Source organism: Podarcis pityusensis (genome assembly GCF_964106645.2).
Source record: "Podarcis pityusensis genome assembly, chromosome: 6".
NCBI classification, from domain to species: Eukaryota; Metazoa; Chordata; class Lepidosauria; order Squamata; family Lacertidae; genus Podarcis; species Podarcis pityusensis.
Genome location: NC_138030.1, coordinates 53,468,753 through 53,488,784, shown reverse-complemented (window position 1 = coordinate 53,488,784; position 20,032 = coordinate 53,468,753). Strand labels below are relative to the sequence as shown.

Below are 20,032 nucleotides of genomic sequence, written 5' to 3'. Positions count from 1 at the left end.
CTAGATCTGGAGCAGCTTCATCAGCATAGGCTTGGCTTTGCCTTCCCTCAGGTGGGATACCTGGAGGTCTCCGCCTACCTCAGTCAGTTGTCCAATCCCACCTGGGGGAAGCGTTGCCAAGGAGACCAGGCCAGGTAGGGGAGGGATTACCTGCCCACACAATAGAGGGAGGATCTTACCTGGGAATCCTCACTTGGCTCCAGAGCCTCTAAAAACTTTTTGGAAATGATAGATAATGAATTGAAAAACATGTTTAAAATGACATTTGTAAAAAACAAACAAACCCAGAAGCCTTTTTGCTAGGCATTTCAGGTCAAGAGCTACTGAAAGAAAAATTGAAAATATTCTTGTATGCTACCACAGCGGCAAGAATCTTATTAGCCCAAGGTTGGAAGACTGAAGAAGTACCAACAAAAGAACAATGGCAAGAAAAACTGATGAACTATGCAGAATTAGCAAAGTTAACAGATAAATTGCACGAAAAGGACAATAGAGACTTTTAAAATGAATGGGAATCTTTTATAACCTATTTACAAAAGCAACATAAAGAAATGGACTCATTGGTAGGTTTTGAAAAAACATCCACAAATTTATTTAATTAAAACATGGAGGAAGACATTGTAATAACATTTAAAGTACATTAACATGCAGAAGGTAACTTTTTTTTTGTAACAAACCAGAAAGGGAAGATGAGGGAAGTCACAGGGGAGGGGAGAATGTAAAATTGGATAATTGCTATTCGTAATTTGTTATGAAAGAGGATATTCAATAAAATATTTATTTTTTTAAGAAGAACATTATAGTGTAATGGACAAAGGAAGGAGCCCAAATAAGTGATGCTCAAAGTAAAACATTGAAACCCGTGGACTTAAGTTAATCCAGTAAATTTATTTCCATGATTCTACTCTGAATATGATCTGGTAGGATAAAAGAAAGCATGTTGGGTTGAGAATGTAAAAGCGATTACTGAACATTTCTGTAGAAATTTCTTCTGTAGACGTGTACTGCATAATATTAATATTCATAGTGCCTTCCGATATTTATTGGCAGGAATTGAGTGCTGAAGCAAGCATTACTACTGTGGTAACAGCAAGCATCAGCGGAGAGCCTTCAGCTTCAGATATATCCCATTCATGGATCGGGTGACAATTTGCGGCATGGGAATCGGGAGGTTGACAGGATCAGGAAAAAGCTCAAAGTGCAGGAGTGTCAATGCAAGAGCAACCTTCATCTCATTCATGGCAAACTGCTGTCCAATGCAGTTCCTGAGTAGAATAAAGGGCAACATTACATTGTGAACAGAAGACGTGGTCAAATCAGGGCCTTTTCAGTTGTTGCTCCTTCACTTTTAGATTTCCCTTCCCAGAAATGAATATCTGGCACCATCTTTGTTCTCCTTCATATTCCCAACCCCTTTAGGCATTTGAGCATATATTGCCTTATGCTGGCAGTTACTTCTGCTTTGCTGTGGACTCATCCACAATTTTATAAGCCTTGAACACAGTTGTGTCTTTCATGGAATATTAATGTCAAAGTGTCCTGTTATGGAGGGAACAGTGCAAAGTATAGGTGGGAAAATATTTACCTTGGCCCTGCAGCAAAAGGCAGGAAAGCATATGGGTGGCGATGCTTTGAATTCTCTGTGGAGAATCTTAGAGGATTAAATTCCTATAGCAGAAAATAAGTCATGGAACTTTGTATTAGTATGGCAACAGATATAGTGGCAAAAGAGCTAAAGGAAAAAGGGGCATTCACAAAAAAGAATACTACTCTATACCCACTTACCAGGTCATAATACCCATTGCACTCCATGGGGCTTAGTTCTGTATAGGATTATAGGACTACACTCATAGCAATATGTTTTACCCAGTGTAATCTGAAGGAAAATTCCTTGACATCTATAAATGCCTGGGCCAAATGAGACATATTTATAAATGCCCAGGCCAAATGAGACATATCTAAAAATGCCTGGGCCAAACGAGACAAATCTATAAATGCCTGGTCCAAATGAGACATGATGTTAATTGCATCAGTGTGCATGTTTTTAAAACTGTACACAGCCATTGGAGTGTCTGACCAGCAACAGGCCTGCAGGGCTTGGGAGGGAAATGCTAACCTTTCCCCCCTGCTGTGGTGCTGATGTTGCTCCTGAAGTTGCTCTTTGAATGGAGAGGGAAGCCTACACAGATTTTGTAAGCAGCACTTTAGGGACTGGTGGGTGGGTGGATTTTTGGCAGAATACTTCCACAGCTCCTGATGTGGATTAGGAATGTTTTCTGGATTAGGATTCCACAGCAGCTTTGCCAATATATTTTTGCAATGGTTTTCTTTTCGCAATAGATCTTTGCCATTTTGTAAGTGCTTAAATAAATTTTAAGAATCATAATTACATAATATGTGGCCTGTCCCTCTGCTTAATTAGTACAGTATCTTCCTCATACTGTTCTTATCCAATTCTGTAGAGGGACACTCTAAGCTTGACATCAGAGCGTTTGAAGATATATCCAAACATTTTTCTTTTTGCTAACAGCTGCTGGCAAGAAAGGGATTTGGTTTAGAGTCATGGCATAGGGAGGAATTTGGCTCTACATGCGCGCACACGTACAGAGTTTGGCATTAGGCCATTGATATGAGGCAATGGACTAAATGTGCCTTTCTCACCTCCAAACTGGAATACGTCCGGATGTGTTTAGTAAGCTAAAACAAGCAAGAAACTGATAAAACAAAACACTGGGATAAATCCACACATCTAGTCACACAGTGTTAGTGTGACAAACAATTGGCCTCTTTTCTTAAAGAAATTGTATGTGTCTATGGCAATTATTCCACCATCTTTTTCTCAAAACATGTCAACTTCTCTCAGTCTCACCAGAAAGGTCTTGCTTAGGCTTTTCTCCTTTTATTATTACCTCAGGATTGTCCCAAATCTCAGGATTTCTGTGAAGACCATAAACATCCAATGCAGCTAGAAAGCCTGTGAAAATAAGAGACACATCATCTACTATCATTTCATCAGCAGTGATATTATGTAATGAGAATTAATTGCTATCCAGTGGCATTTACCAAAACATTCATTCTCAATAACTTGCTGCAAAGACAGGCAGATTTTCAGAGCTGTTGCACTGATAACCAGGATGATTCTGCAGAGAGTACAGGAAGGCAGCTGGAAAGCATACGACTGTGCTTTCCTGCTCATGTAATATTTGTTTGTTTGCCCAAGGAATTCATTTAGGTGTAGGTGGGGCCTCAAGAGATGGTCCATCTAAGGCCTAGCAGCTCCAGAAATTGTCCCTCTGAATACAGGGGCTGTGTACCTCTGTGTAGGCATGCACACCTGTGTGTGTCCTCCACGTATTCCCTGTGTGCACGGATGTGAGTGTGTGCATGCAAGAGTGTGGGGTGGCTGCATCACAGTTGGCAGGGTGAATGTGGACCACAAAAGGTTAGCCACTCTTGATGGAAGTTAAGTGACAGTGGAATTGAATAATGAGAACAGTGTAAGAATGAAGATGGAAGAGAAAGGGACGAGTTCAAAGGAAGTCTGCAGAAGGGAGAGACGGGAAACCTACCTTTTGGTAAGGTTCGTCCATCAGCAAAAGTCACAGGAGAATTCAGTTCTCGTGCTATAAGAGGTACTGGAGGATAAAGCCGAAGGCTCTCTTTAATGCACATGGTGCTGTACGTCATCTTTCCCAAGTCGTCCCTTAAAGACACCGCCCAAAATTACTGGAGTTAAGTCGCATAAAGTTTTGTTAAGATGAAGGAAAAAGGAGACAGGGTGGAATCCAGTACCTACGCTTTCCTTGCTCAATACAAGTGTTGGGGAGAGGGGAGAAATTTGATTCAGTTCCTATTTAAGGTGAACTTACCTTACTTACACTTTCTGGAACAAGATGTGAACTGAACACAGCCACCCTTCATAATTTGCACTTCTCCAGCCAAATAACAAGTGCAAAAAGGCACATGCTAGCTTAAAGCATGCATGGAGATGCATATATTAGTGAATATCTGTGCTTTTAGGGCTGTTTTTAGCAGGGTTATGCACTTCTTTTTTTAAAAAAAAACCATTTATATTGATTGTGGGGATTTTCGGTCTATTTATTTTAATTTATTCTGTTAGCCACCTTGTTTTGTTATAATGTGAGAAAGGCAGTAAATAAGTTAAATGATTGATTGAATGAAATACAGCATACAAAACTGGGTTGTTGTTTTTTTGTTATGGGAAATTAAACCATGCAGGAAGTCTACCTGGAAAGCAAATCATGCAGGAATCCCACCTGAATAGAGGAGGCTCCCCTCCTTAGAAGTTATCAGGACATTAGAGACCAGGCGTATTGGTGGGCTCAGTCCACAGCCCATCTCTTGTAACTGTGTTACCTCTTCATGCAAGTAATGGGTGAGGGAGGCTAATTGTGTCCTACTTTTTGAAGCACTGTCTCTTTTTGATAATAGATTTTGATTTTTGCAGTATTTTTGGCGATACAAACATGACCGCACTAGCTACAGTACATCCGTGCAGCAGCCATAGCAGTGATTTAAATATAGAAATAGAAATCAGAGCTTCTTTTCCTACAGTATAGGACTGGCCCATCTTCCCTGGAACTTACTCAACCTGAGGCCTGTGGTCAGACTACTATGATCCTAAACTACTCTGCAGTATTGCTCTCCTTCAGAAACCTCATAATATGACCCAGGAAATAAACATTTAAAGTTGAACAAGAATTTAGTCTGACCATTGTATCTCCTCCTGTTGCCCAACAAGCTCCATGATCTCCTCTCTGCATCTCTGCTGATGTTCAGGGTTCTGGGCCATACAATAAAAGAGCCAAGAGATTCCACTAGCTGTGGTATCATGACCTTCGAACATGAATGTGTCCACTTCTGCACGTATGTCTTCATCTGACAATGGATTTCCATTTTCATCCTAACCACACAGGGAAAATAGTGTTTTATAGGATTAGTGAGATCCAATATTTAAAGTTCTCCAAGACCCTCCTCCCTCTCCCAGCTCACATCAAAGAAGGGGGAGGTGCTTCCAAAAGCGGTTTGCCAAGCTGCTCTCTGAAGCACCACCCCCTCAATTAAACAGCTCACCTGGGCCACCTGCCACCTATGGTGCTTGCTCACTCACGTGCCTACCCGCCATTCTGCCAAAATGCTGGAGTTAACATGGCCACCTGTCAGCAGCCACACAAACTGCAGTGTGATGACAACTTTACAATTTTATGTATATATTGCAGACCATGGGAGTTTTGCTTGGGCTATGTCATCTGAACATTATAGTGATGGCAAGAAAAGCCCTTAGCAATATAGCATGGCAGGCATAGGTGCATTATTTCTACAATGTCCACACCTTTGCGCAAAGAAGAATATCCAGGAAGTCCAAATGCCTCTTCTTCAGAATCTTTTCAAGCTCTTTCTCATTCTTGAGGGAATCCTTCCTCTCTCTTATTACCTTCTCTGCATTGAAAACAAACAGTATGAAATGAATAAAGCTATGTGTAAGAGGCAAGCAAATATATTCAACCTTTTTTGTTTTCTCATTTCTCTAACTTTCCTAATAAGTCCATGTGTTACTAATCATTTAACCCATATTAAATTGTTTTTTAATTTCTTCTTCTTTTCACACCTACGTTTTATATGCCCTTAGTACATCATACCGACACTGTTACAATTTTTAATTTTCCTAATGGTACTGAAACAGTATGTTTTTGCTTTTGAATTTTCTATTATGAAATAAATTTATATATTAGCTCAGAAGAAGAAGAGGAGGGAGACGAGGAGGAAGAAGAAGTTGTTGCCAGGGAGTAAAAGATACATACCTGTGTGATGGTGGGCTATTTTGCAAGCTTTGTAAAACTGATGCCCTTTGGAACTCAACCGGTAAATGAGATCATTGTGATGCCAAGGTGTTTTCAGTCTCTGATAGAACAGGAAGCTGAGATCAAATACAGTTTGAATGTAGGAATTATCTCTGTGGACAGTAGGAAAGTGGAAACAAATATAAGCACAAAATGAAGACAAAAAAGGTTAGATGACATGTTTATTAAAAGTCCCATTTCTAGATCCATTTCTATTTGAGATCGGAGGTAGGGATGAGTGGCATTGTTTTGTAGTGGTTCCACTCCTTCTTCAATGGTTGTTTCCAGAGGGTGATGCTTGGGGAGTTCTTCTCAGCTCCACAGAGCCTTTAATGTGGGGTTCATCAGGGTTGAATGTTATCCCCCACAACATCTGCATGAAGCTCCTGAGTGGAGTTATCCAGAGTTTTGGAGTATGTTGTCAGCAATATGCTGATTAAACACAGTTCTGCTTCTCCTTTACAGCTGCAGGTGTGGCAGTGCTTGCCTTGGTATGAGCACCAAGAAATTAAAGCTCAATCCAGATAAGACTGAAGCACTGTTAGTGAGTGGTTCCTTGGACTGGATGGATGGGAGGCTGTGTGCTCTTGATGGGGTTACACGCCCTCTGAAGGAACGGATACATAATTTGGGGGTATTTCTGGATCATTTGCTGTCACTTGAGGCCTACGTGGCATCAGTGGCAAGGTATTCCTTCCATCAACTTCGGCTAGTGGCCTAGCTGTATCCCTATCTGGATACACAACTTCTGTTGTGTATACTTTGGTAACCTCTATGTTATAATATTGCAACACGTTATACATATTTCTACCTCTGAAGACAGCTTGGAAACTTCAGCTGGTGCAGAATTCAGCAGCCAGGTCGCTCATGAGGGCAAGATGGTTTGAGCATGTTACACCTGACTGCACTGGCTGCCGATTAGTTTCTGATTACCTACTCTCTTCCAAGGTGAGCTAAGCCTGGCAGGACAGCTTACGTTATGGTCTTAACCCCTTCATGCATTAATTAGATCCAAGCATGCTGGTTATGTGAGGCTGGTTATCCCACAATAAAGTCAAACAAATTGGTCCAGGGGCTAGAGGAAGGAACCCCAGGGCCATCCGTTGAAGCCGACAGTTGGAAGATTCATCACAGACAAAAGAAACTATTTCTTCGCACAGTTAAACTATAGAATTTGCTCACGAAAGATGTAGTGATAGCCATCATCCTGAATGGCTTCATTAACCATATGCAGATTGCAGAGGTGTTTGCAACCTTGGGCTTGCTTCTCATGTCACTGCTAGCCCATGGCACAAAAAAGAAAGACTGTATCGGCCTGTGGCTCCCACCTTGCCTTAAATAGGCATCTTATACTCACCTGTCCATTTCAGCATTTTTCTGGTAGCTGAAGGCACATTTCATAATAGTATCAAGAGTCATCAGACTGACATGTTCGAACATCTCCACTGATACTGTGCCATTCTTTGGTTCCAGCTTTACCCATGTATCCTAATGTTTTAGGAAAGGGACAGAAACGAGAAGTCTCATTCTGGGGAAGTCTCTAGAATGATTAAATGATTCATTATTAGATACTGGAACAATATATGATCTGCTGTGGTCAATATATGAAAACTTTAGATTTTCAAGTACATCAGTGGCTGCCCAACTATGGATTTTGCTTGTTAATTGCTGAATAAGTTATATTTATTTTCTGAGGTGCTTTGATTATTTCTTATTCTGGGTCCTTTCATGTACTCACATCACTGAAGGTGAAATTGCACATTACAAGGTAATGACAGTGATACTTACCCCATAATACTAAGGCATGGCATGGCATGGCAGAGAGCATTTCCAAAGGAGAATCATTGGGTGAGAAGTACAGGTGCTTAACCCTTTCCCCATACATCAATTTGCCTAGACCCCTCCTAGCAGTGGAGGCTAGTTCATTAGGATGACTGGAGGACTGTCCCATCAACCTCAGGGTGACCCCACCCACGTGCCTTTTTACGTATAACCAGTCAAAGGCATGCCTGTGTCTTTAGCCTCAGTGTTGCATTTCTAGAACTCGGCATGGAGTAAGATTAGTTGGCTCTGCCTGTCATTTGCTCGGGCTCCACTTATTTTTGACCACCCTGCCTTCTACCCTCCTGGTCGCAATGTGCATCAGCCTCCACTGTCTACTGGGGAGTTTCCTCTACTGGCTCGTAAGCCGAGTTCAGGAACACACATAAAGCCTGTGGGGAGGAAATGTGGGGAAGAATGAAGAGGCGTGAGACAGAATTGAGCATTCTCCATGCTGCCCATTAACTTTCCCCTGCAAATGATCCTTGCATTTGGGAAATGGTTTTGCTAAGATTATGTGCGGCTGTCCTCTGAGAGAGACTCGACTGTGTGCTTCAGGATTGGGTGGCTGAATGTGTTCCCTGAAACAAGGTTAGGAGATTATCAGGAGCTAATGAACTGATCATTAATACACAGGACTAAAAAGGAAAGGGTGATAGCAGGCATTCCAGTCAAAAACACTGTCTGCAAATGTAAACACAGTTTTGACATACAATTCTAGCTAATACAACACTGCACAACCCTTCAAAGTGATGCATTTTAATATTCCACAAAGAAAGCTAATGGTAGTCAGCATCTGTCTGTCCTGAAAATGTGGATGAACTAATTAAGACAATATCAAGTGTCACAGGTTATGAAGGAATTTTAGAATTCAATGCTACTGCAAACTCATTGCCTGAGACCCAAAGGGCTGCTCAACTAGCTTCACACTTTGGTGGGGGCTTCTGACTCAAACTTTTCCAAAAAATCTTTGTGGTGTATCAGAGGAGGTTTTCAGGTCAAAGAAAAATAAAAATTTAAAGGCCCTCTGAGTCTGCTCAAAGCAGGACTGAGATCATGAAGGTGGATGAGCAACTTCTTAGCCTGGAGCTGACCTCCTGAAAGTAGCAATGGGGTTTCTTACCAGCATCTCCTTGACTGATTCTGCCATAAGAGTCACATAAGGCTTCAGAATATTGTAATGGAATCCGGGAGTCAGCAGTTTCCGGTGCTGCTGCCACTTTGGCCCATTCAGGATGAGAAGCCCCCTTCCTGCCAGGAAAAGGAAGGAAAATGAGGAACAGAAGCCCAAGATAATGTTGTCTTTCTTAGGCACATACACCAGGGTCAGGGTCACATGGAAAATTATCCACCACAGATGACAGGGTTTATAGTAGAAGGATCCCCCCAGCACTATATATGACCCATTGAAGTAGGCATTTAATTGCTGGAACAATTCAAGTTAAGAATCTATTTACCTACTAAAGGATTTCTGAAACATGGAATGCAGTGTGCATATTTCCTTACAATCCGAGAAGTCCATCTTCATAGACTCTATAAGGACAGACTTTTGAGATTGTAGGGAAACATACTATAGAGTCTGATTCCTGAGCAAAATGGGCAGAAATCAGTTGGCCAGAGGAATAAAGCTGGCACTGAAGCCTCCTGGAAGGCACCAGTGGGGAAGGCACCAGCTTAACTAATACTAGCAGCTTCCCAAAGTTTGAACTTTGAAAGCTGAGAATATATGTATGTGCTCGAGGCAAGAATATCACAGAAAATTCAGGAATACATAAAATTAATGAGAGAAAATACATACCAATCCATGGAATTAGGAAGCTGTATGTTACAAGAGATTTAGGATCTGAATAGTGTGATAAATGAGAGAAAATGAGCTTAGCATGAGATGGTAGAAAACTATTTGTGAGAACAAATTTAAATGTTCAATTTGCTGAATTGTACTCTGTTGCCTCAATCTAGGGGATTCCTATGGGAACCCAGAGCTCCCTCACTTGCCTCTCCTTGCTTTTCAGCAGCCAGATCCAAGGCACACTCCCACATTGTTGCACATGTAAATAAAGACAGACAACCTTTTCCTTGCCCAGCTTACTCCAAGGTGTGACCATTTCCCTGACCAGCCTTGGGGACTCCAGCCATTTGTTGGGCAAATAGTTGTGCTTCCCCCAATTTCCAAAAGGAAATATCCAATTCTCTAATGTACTTTTTGAACTTTGTAGTCTGCTGTGTGCCTTCTCTACCAATCTGATCTGAGTATTAAAGACTTGGGTAGAACTAGAGCTGGGAGCTGGGAGTTCTTTGCCTGGCAGTGAGGGACTGATGGGAGTTGGAGTTCAAAACATCTTGAAGGCATCAGGTTGGGGAAGGTTGCTTTAGGATGCCCTTGAAATATGAATCACTTACATTTATTTCTTGCCTTACAAAGAGCAATGCAACTTACTGCATGAATAATTTTGACAGCCTCCAGCATACTCATGTAACTGCACAATGAGAGGGACATAAGATACACATTTCTTACCGCCTCTGCTGTACACGGTCTTTGCATATTCGGGGTGGTTGATGCACAGGAAAGCCAAGAAATTTCCATACCAACGTGGGTAACAGTGCGGGTACTTTTCTGTCCATGCAGCTGCGTTCAGTAATTCTTCTTCAGGTTTCATCTGTATCGGTAACCAGTTTACATCTTAGTTATTGTGATTAAATGTTTAGTTCAGGATGAAAACAGATAATCAGGTAATGTAATAGTGTATAACTTTCAGCTGGGATGCATATGTAACAAAGGAATAATTCACCCACTTGCCTCAATCCTAAAACCACAGTCTTATTAAACCTGTTTCTTTCTATTCTGCATTGGCCTCCCCTTATCAATTTCATTTCAGACTCTCAAGTGTAGAAGAACACACACTGGTTGAGCATGAATAAGCCATTGAACTATAAATGTTAAGGAGGGGGGGAAACAGCCACCAAAGAGTACATTTAGAAAAGCATTTTTTCCTGTTGGAATAAACTGAAACATTATACATAAAATTATAATATAATATTTATGCCTGAATCTGTGAATCATTCTTCAACTTTAGGTAAAATTGGACAAGAGAAACAGGTCCATCACAAATGCAAACTGTTGCATGCCAAATATGGGAGTCAGGGAGTAGAGGTTGAATATGGAATTAGAGATCAGCATATTAGGGAGGCCACAATACGTGGCAATACCCTGTTCAAAATTTCAGCACTCCAACAGGAAAATGAAATGGATATAGATGTGAACCAAAGTCCACCTCCACCTGTAATCAATAAAGTTGTGGCCTTCCCCCCTCCCAAATTGTTGTCTTGTCAAGTATGTACCTTTACACCATAGCCATTGCCTTCACACAGTAGGGGGGGGCTATGACTAGGCCCACAATGGCCATGTACGCTGCTCCTAGTGGGCGGCAGTTGCAAGCCCTTGTTGTCGGTCCTCCATTCAGAAGGTGCCAGGAGTCACGTCCCAGTGACTTGCTAATGTAGATTCCTTGGCCAAATCTAAAGTTCCAACTGTCCAATCATGTGCAGCCAGTGAGTGGAGCCCAGTCTGCTGAACCAGCACAGCCGTCCCCAAGCCTTGCAGATGCCAGCAGACTGAATGACAACATTAATGAAGCAGCACATTTGATAGAAAATATCCTTTCAGAATGTGACATGAAGCTGAGAAAACACTCGGCAAGAAAGTAATTATTCTGTCACATCATAAAGTTTAAATCCATTGATTTCATCTATCTTTCTGTGTTCCTGATGTAGTCTTTGCATGCCAACAACAACAAAAACCAGATTTATCCTTGTTTATGGTGAGTCCTGCAACACTTCCCAAGTTTGTCTATAGCTTTGATGGTGTGGTAATAGCTTCACTTGTGGATATAAGAAAACAGCTCTATCATCAGTAAATGCAATTTTACAAAGAGAGACCCAACATCTCACCAGGAAAGTCAGAGATTCCCTTACCATGTGGATATGGCCATACAGCCAGTGGCTGGGAGGTCCTGGGAAACTCCTAAACCCCTTGATCAGTTTCTGCCTTGTCTGGAATAGCTGGATGGCTTTCAGAACGACGCAGATGAAGATCAACGCCACAGTCCAATAGAAAAACTGAGAGGGACTCGCCGGTAGCCAGGACCACAAGAGATTGATGACAATTTCCATAGCCAGCTGCCTGTTGCTTGCTTTGCTCCAGTAGCTAGAATAAGTCCTCAAAAGGTTTGCTGTTTTTCTGGCTTTGTCTTGTGAGCTGCATCAAATTACTAAAACAACTTTGCGGCAGGTGTTGCTGCAGGAATATGGGAACTGTTTAAACTTCCACCCACACACTCTAATTAGTTTCACCCGCTGGGTGCTGAATCCTCCCCTTTTCCTCACTTCAGAGCTGGACCAGATCACTGTTATTGGGAAATGTTGTTTTAATTAACTGTATGCAGGGTAATAATGTACTTTATCAGTGGAAGTATTTGGTATACCCAGAATTCACTGATATTCAAAGAAGATATCACAGTGACTTCAGGGAGGACTGATATAGAGAAGGGCATTTGATAGGAATGACCTCTTCCCGCTTAAAACGGGGGGCGCCCTTTGCGTGGACGCGCGCAGCCCCTAGATCTGGAGCGGCTCCAACAGCATAGGCTTGGTTTTGCCTTCCCTCAGGTGGGATACCTGGAGGTCTCCGCCTACCTCAGTCAGTTGTCCAATCCCACCTGGGGGAAGCGTTGCCAAGGAGACCAGGCCAGGTAGGGGAGGGATTACCTGTCCACACAATAGAGGGAGGATCTTACCTGGGAATCCTCACTTGGCTCCAGAGCTTCTCCCACCTTACCCACCCTCAGTTAATGTCTTATTTTGCAGGTTAACTTTTCTTCACAGGTTTTGCAGGTTAACTTTTCTTCACAGGTATGTGGGCGCTGCTACGTTAAGGTCGCTGTTAAAGGGCCGGAAAGGAATTTCCCTGCATTGGCAGGTTTCGCCTTTCCCGTAGCAAAACGTCACAACTTTGGTGGTATCAGGCCTTGGGCGGAATCCTGTGGTATCAGGCCTTGGGCGGAATCCTTTAGTCCATCTTCCTCTTTGCGGCAGCGATACCAGGGTTCCCCGTTAAAGGGGTTTCTGAAGGGAGGCTTTGACCGTACGCCGAAAGGTCGTCATTGCTCTCCCCTGCGGCGGCGGCGTAACGGAGGCGGCTATCTCTGCTTGAACATATGTTCTCCAGAGCCGGCCCATCCCCCCCCCCACAGGATAACCCTGATGCTCCCTAGGTCCCCGGCTGGGGACTGGGGAGGGAGAACGCCCAATGCCTGAGCCAAGGTCTACCCACATTTGAAATTTAATAAAGTTATGGCCAATTTAATCCCATAGCACGTTGTCTTGAGTCATTATTCCACATGACGGGGGGGGGGGGACCGCTCGGGATCTGGGGACTCCGCCTGTCCACGCAAAGAAAATATGTTTTCGGTTTTACGTTTGCCTCATATTTTGTTCCATGTTTCTACTGAGGAATAGCAACTTCTTCCAGTTTGAATAAATGTTGTCCGCCAACCCCTGCTTCAGTTGGGCTTCCCTCATCATCTGCATGGACTGAATCCTATACTTCTGGAAAATGGCCTATCAAGCCAGAGGCATCTCCTGAACCAGTCTTCTCTCAGGAACTGAAGTCTTTATACCAATAGCTGCAAATTCCCCAATAGTGATAGGGGACATATTGGATTCAATTTCTGTTTTGTTGTTGTTGTTGTTTTTAAAATTCAAACAATAAAATACAAGAAACAAAGCACATTATTCAAAATTTGCCCGTCTCCGAATTTTGTGGTGTAGTTCTCCAACATACACTGCATGTATTTGGGAAAATGAAACCAAACAACACATTCTATTAATGACATTGCTTTGCAAAAATATGCTTTGGGTCCCCAGATGATGTTTGCCCACAACTCCCATATAATTTTCCACCATCTTAGTCAATGGTCAGGGATGATGGGAGTTATGGGCCAACAACATCTGGGGCTCAAGGTGGAAAAGAGCACTGCTCTGCGTTTGGTTGAAGTAAGTTAGCAGCTTGGAGCTCTTCAAGACCTGCTACTGGACTAAGCTATGGATTCCCAGCTGGGGTTAGGTTAAGTTAGCTCAAGAAAGGAAAAATGCATGGGTTATATCTAAAAAGTGTCTCCTTTTCTATAAAATTATTGTTTTAGTCATATGGTAGTTTGTGTAAATTTAGATTGCTTAGTTAACCTTTTTTTAAAAAATGGTTAATACAGTCATACCTCATGTTACGTCCGCTTCATGTTACGTTCTTTCAGGTTACATCCCGCGGCGACCCGGAAGTACCGGAAAGTGTTACTTCCAGGTTTCGCTGCTTGCGCATGCACAGAAGCGCAAAATAACATCATGTGCATGCACAGAAGCGGCGAATCACAACCCGCATGTGCGTAGACACGCCGCTGTTTGTTGCGCTCTTTTCATGTTGCGAAGGGGCCTCCGGAACAGATCCCGTTCGCAAACAGAGGTACCACTGTACATTTCCGTAAGTTGTACAAGAAGTCAATGTGATAATTTTTCTTATTTGCAACATCTAGATTTATTATTCATTCTTCTCTTATCACAGTAATTTATATTCCATAGTTCAGGAAATCAGTATTTCCAAGAAGGCTTACAATTAAATTACATATTTAATAGCTACAACAAATATTTGTTACATATTTAAAAAGTCACGTAGAAGACATGTAAAGGTAGCCCTGTACAGGGAAGTTTTTATTGATAGATGTTTTATTATGCTTCTGTATATGCTGGAAGCTGCCCAGAGAGGCTGGGGTGACCTAGTCTGATAGGTGGGTACAATTATTATTATTATTATTATTATTATTATTATTATTATTATATAAGCTTTATGTTAGATTATTGTGACATGTTATATATAGGGTGTATCTCTGAATACAGTTACAGTAGCTTCAGCCTGTGCTCACCAGGTTGCAACCATATTGCAGCAATCCAGGCCTGACTGAACTGGCTGCCAATTAGTTTGGGATTACCTAGTCCCTCCCAATGTGAGCTAAGCCTCGCAGGACAGCTAACATTATGGCCTTAACCACTTCATGTATTAATCAGATTTAAGCATGCTAGTTATATGAGGCTAGTCATCCCACAATAAGGATAAACAATTGGGTCCAGGGGCTAGAGGAAGGAACCCAGGCCCATCCATTGAAGCTGACTGTTGGAAGATTCATCACAGAAAAAAGAAAGTATTTCTTCACACAGTTAAACTATAGAATTTACTCCCCAAGATGTAATGAAGGCCATCATTCTGAATGGCATCCGTAGCCATATGCAGATTGCAGAGCTGACTGCAACCGTGGGTTTGCTTCTCATGCCACAGCTGGTGCATGGCACAGAAAAAAAAGACTGTATCTGCATGGAGCTGCCACCTTGTCTGAAATAGGCATCTTATACTGACCTACAGCAGCTTCCTGTAGACCCAAAAGCAGTTTGAACTTTGAATGCTGGGCATATATGTATATGCTGGATGCAAGAATATCACAGTAACTACAGGGATGCATAAAAGAAGTGAAAGAAAATACAGGCCAATCCATTGAATTGGGAAGCTGTATATTGCAAGAGATTAAGGAACTGAATAGTTTAATGAGAGAAGACGAGGTTAGCATGACATGGTAAACAGTATTTGTAAGAACACACTTAAATGCTTTGCTAAATTACACTATGTTGCCTCATTCTGGGCGATTCCTATGGGCACTCAGAGCTCCCTCATTTGCTTTTCTTTGCTTTTCAGCAGCCAGATCCAATGCACACTCCCACATCTTTGCAAATGCAAGTTAAGACAAACAACCTTTGCAGGCCCAGCTTACTTCAAGCTGTGCCCAGTTCTTTGCCCAGCCTTGGGGACTCTGGCCATTTATGGGAGAAATAGTTGCGCTCCCCACACTTTCCCAAAGGAAGTATCCAAGTCTCTTATGTACCTGTTGAACCTTGTAGCCTGTAATGGGCTTTATCGGACTTCTGGGTCAGCGCCATCGGTGAATGGCGGAGTTCCTCCGATCGGAGGAACGAGCTCCTTAGAAACTGGGTCTTCCCACCGCGGCGAAGGTGGGGACCCGCTAGAAATCCCAGGCGGAGGAAGCCTGAGAACGTGGGGTTCGGCAGGGCACCTTTTTGGGGCGCCGGAGCGAAGTGGGGTGAGTGGCGCGGTGCTGCGAACTGATTGCTATTTTTACGGAGTGAAGCCGCACAGCCATTGCCAGAGAGCGCTGACTTTTTCCTGTGGACAATTGGATTTAAAACAAGTACCCGTGAGTAGAAACGGAAAATTGGATCAAGAAATATCTTAATTTGGCATCGAAGCGGGAAGGTTCAAAACAGGAAGTCTGCCTTCCGCTTTTTGTATATAGACTAAAGCAAAAATTTTGTAAGCTAAAGCCTGGAAAGCCGTGAAAAAAGTCTAATTTCCTTCATTTGTAATTACTGAAACCCCCTTGGAAGTAGGAGAAAAGGGGGGAGAACTTTGTTTAACCCCTGCAGGAGAGGGAGTGAAGAAGGATAAACTTCCACCGTCTCTAACCTGGGAACGGGGTGTCAGAGACAGAAATAGTTGGAAAGGTTCATTGACTGTGAATGGAACATTTTGACAGATAGCTAAAGAAGAGAAATAGACTGATTCCAATGTTGCCTTTTGCATTCTAAAGAAACAAAATATCTGAAAAATCTCTGAAAAATGAAAGTAATTTTCCTTTGTTGGACTTGCCTTAAAAAAATGGATACAAATAGAAATAGTCTTCCCTAGAGGGAGCTTGTTAAATTGTTGCTGCAGTTTACTTGAGGACTCAACAGCTGTGAGATTAAGATCGTGGGACCAGTCTTTTCTGACCTTGACTTAAGATGAGCTGGGAAGAAGATTGGGTGCTTGCTTTATGCAAGACAAGTGCCTTGCTGGAACAGATGCATGAGAAGATGGATTTGATGAATGAGAAAATGGACTTGATGACTGTTGTGGTTAACAACTGTGGACAAACAGGGAATATTAATACAGAAATCATTCAGGGACCAACTCATGAACCTGTACTGCCTGGGCAAGTGCAGAAGATAATGGAGGAGAATGCGGTTGCACCTCAAATAATACAAATGGAGAAACCCGAGGCCCTACAGGAGTATAAGCCGCTGTCATTGAAGATTGAAGTTGGAGTGGGCCAGGGGGAGTCTGGAGCTGAGGAGGGTCCTAACTTTGGAGAGACCTTGAAATATGTTTTTAAATATTTTTTGGATTACATTGATGACTGTGGGGAGTGGGGCTGTGGGGAATGGGCGGGTTTGATGAACGGAGATGGAGACAATTTTGGGTTGGAACCCCCCAGAGACCTACTCCTCAATGAGAAAGGAAAGAAATTAAGAAAGAGACCAACAAATGACAAGGAAAAGGGCAAGTATAAACAACAAGAAGAAGATCTGCAGAAGGGACATGGAAGAGACTTAAGGGCCTCGGACATAAGACTTCCAGGTTGATGGACTAGATGGAATGGACAGTAAGGACTGACACGACCCGAGACCAGGAAGAAGAGACGTTGGATGAAGATTGGAAGAAAATTTATAAAGAAAAATTTTTTATTTGGGGAATTAGCCTAAAATCAATGAATATTAAGGAAAATGTTGGAATGAAACTATATGACTCTAGCAGAAATGATATTAGGGGTTATGTATATTTGAGTATTAAGATTCAAGCTTTAAGGTACTTTTGTTGATTTAAAGCAGAGTCTCGTGCCCAGCGGAAGGATGAGGAGTACGTGCTGCATACTCTATATTGCTTTATTTACAGTTCAAAGCTGGTATATTACAGAAAGACATCTTGCCTCTGCCGGAGCAGAAAATGCATCCTCTCTCCTCGACAGCTCGGAGAGAATCACAAAGTGAAAAACAGGAAACCAGTGTACGTCACATCCAGTCTCCCTTTCCCGTGAGAAACTCCAACAGTACAGACTGTGGAATGTAAACACCTGTCTCGTGACAAGCCCTTTCGCTGCACAGTGAAGGATAGCAGAAACCAACATCCTCCCCCTTTCTGTGAACATCACTGGGCAGCGTGTTTGCACAATATCAGTACAAACCCAACTTCTGCACATAGGTACAGTGTTGATCCCTTGATACAATCTTGGACAATACATCAGCAGGAATTTCATTACCTGGCATATAGGACACCGTTACGAGTCCCTTCTGAATACATTCCCTAGCATGCTGCAACTTTAATTGCAAGTGCTTCGTGCTTTGCTTACAACCTTCAGACTTCAGCAAAGCCAAACATGCTTTGTTGTCCTGGTAAACCTGGATTGGACATTTGACAGGAATTTTCATATCTTTGCACAATTGTACTAACCATTCACAATCCTTAAGTGAATACGATAGTGCATTCAGTTCGGCTTCACAAGTACTTAAACTAACTGTTGTTTGCTTCTTGCATGACCAATCAAACAGACCTTGATTGTACATGTAGCAAACTCCAGACGTACTTTTCCTGTCTGTAGTGTCACTTCCAAAACTTGCATCTGCAAATATCTCAAGACCACCAGACTTCTGATTGTTAAATCTCAGTCTGTAATGCATAGTGCCTTTCAAATACCGCGCTATGCGTTTCAGAGCTTTCCAATCCTTGACACTAGGATTGTTGACTTGTCTGCTTAGCAAATTACAGCTAACAGCAATGTCTGGTCTTGAACATCTGGCAATGAAGTTTAGCTTGCCTAGCACACTCCTGTACAGTGTAGTGTCAGAAAATGCTTCTTCAGTGTCATCTACCTGATAACCTGTTGTCATCGGTGTGTCTACAGGGTTAGCATCCATCAGATTTAGTTTGCTTAACACATCAGCAATTTTCCGTGACTGGTGTACTAGAATGTTACCATCTTGATCTCTCTCTATTTCCAGAGATAGGTAGTTGTTTACCTCACCAAGATCTTTCATGTCAAAGTGCTCTTTCAGTTGAGCTAGGGCGTCATTGTACATTGCGACATCTTTCCAAAAGAATAATAAATCATCAACATAAAACAAACAGTACAGTTTCTTTTGCCCCTCCTCTTTGACAAATACACATGGATCAGCTTTTCCTTGCTGAAAACCTAGAGAAAACAATAGTTCAGTGAGTTTTGTGTGCCAACACCGTGCACTTTGTTTGAGACCATAAAGGGATTTCTTCAGAGCACAAACAAATCCCTGTTTTACCTGTACGCCATCAGGTGGAAGCATATAAAGTGATTCATCTAGAGATCTGTACAGAAAAGCTGTATTAATATCATGGTGACTAATGTGTAGATTTTCCTCTGCAGCTAGCTTGAGCATAAGCCTAATGCTTTCATATCTCACTGTGGGTGAATAGGTCTCGTGATAGTCTTCACCTGGTACCTGTGCAAAACCTCTGGCTACCAATCTGGCTTTGTGTCTGACTATCTTGCCATTTTGATCTGTCTTCGCTTTGAAGACCCATTTGCTTCCAAGCAGTTTCATTCCTGGAACTACTGGAACTAGCTCCCATGTGTTGTTCCTTTCTAAGGAATCAAGCTCAGCCTTCATGGCATTTAACCATGGCTCAGCTTCCTTTGAATCCAAACCCTGGATGTCTTGGAAACTTGAAGGTTCAAATACCTTCTTGGAGCTTTTAACAGCTGTTACTGCTATCGTAGCAAACTCATCAGCAAATCTCTTTGGAGGTCTGCCTTTTGTGGCTCTCTGTGACCTACGAATTAGCCTTAAGTCTTCAACACTCTCCTCTTCCTTCTTAGGAGAAAAGCGACCTACTGTGAACAATGGTTCCTCTAATTCTTGATCAGAGCTTTCAGAGGGTCGCATAGAGGCTTTCGCAGATTCCGTTCCGATCTGTCCCTCTGCATTCCGATCCTTTGCCGGCACTCCGATTCGACTTCTGGGCCCATAAGGGCCTCGGACAAGGAATGACAAGGAAAAGGGCAAGTATAAACAACAAGAAGAAGATCTGCAGAAGGGACATGGAAGAGACTTAAGGGCCTCGGACATAAGACTTCCAGGTTGATGGACTAGATGGAATGGACAGTAAGGACTGACACGACCCGAGACCAGGAAGAAGAGACGTTGGATGAAGATTGGAAGAAAATTTATAAAGAAAAATTTTTTATTTGGGGAATTAGCCTAAAATCAATGAATATTAAGGAAAATGTTGGAATGAAACTATATGACTCTAGCAGAAATGATATTAGGGGTTATGTATATTTGAGTATTAAGATTCAAGCTTTAAGGTACTTTATGGTAAGATAAGGTTAAATAAATTAAGGTAATTTGAATAACAGAATATGGGGAAAGATGGAAAGGATTTGTTG

General features: G+C 42.3%; 1 protein-coding gene across 2 annotated transcripts; it reads right to left on the bottom strand.

The window, feature by feature from the left end:
• Positions 1 to 564: 564 nt before the first annotated feature.
• On the bottom strand, positions 565 to 12,001 carry LOC308479064 (cytochrome P450 4B1-like). Of its 2 annotated transcripts, XM_081009443.1 has the most exons (12): positions 11,655 to 12,001; positions 10,198 to 10,339; positions 9,481 to 9,525; positions 8,806 to 8,933; positions 7,219 to 7,349; positions 5,823 to 5,974; positions 5,354 to 5,460; positions 4,734 to 4,924; positions 3,570 to 3,703; positions 2,910 to 2,974; positions 1,586 to 1,668; positions 565 to 1,265 (listed from the first exon to the last, which is right to left on the bottom strand). In XM_081009443.1, the coding sequence occupies exons 1-12, from the start codon at positions 11,850 to 11,852 to the stop codon at positions 1,097 to 1,099; spliced, it is 1,545 nt and encodes a 514-aa protein (XP_080865569.1). In that variant the 5' UTR covers positions 11,853 to 12,001; the 3' UTR covers positions 565 to 1,096. The 2 variants fall into 2 exon arrangements, with proteins under 2 accessions (XP_080865569.1, XP_080865570.1); XM_081009444.1 differs by lacking the exon at positions 1,586 to 1,668 and having other exon boundaries at positions 1,093 to 1,265; positions 11,655 to 12,000.
• Between the last annotated feature and the right edge of the window lie 8,031 nt (positions 12,002 to 20,032).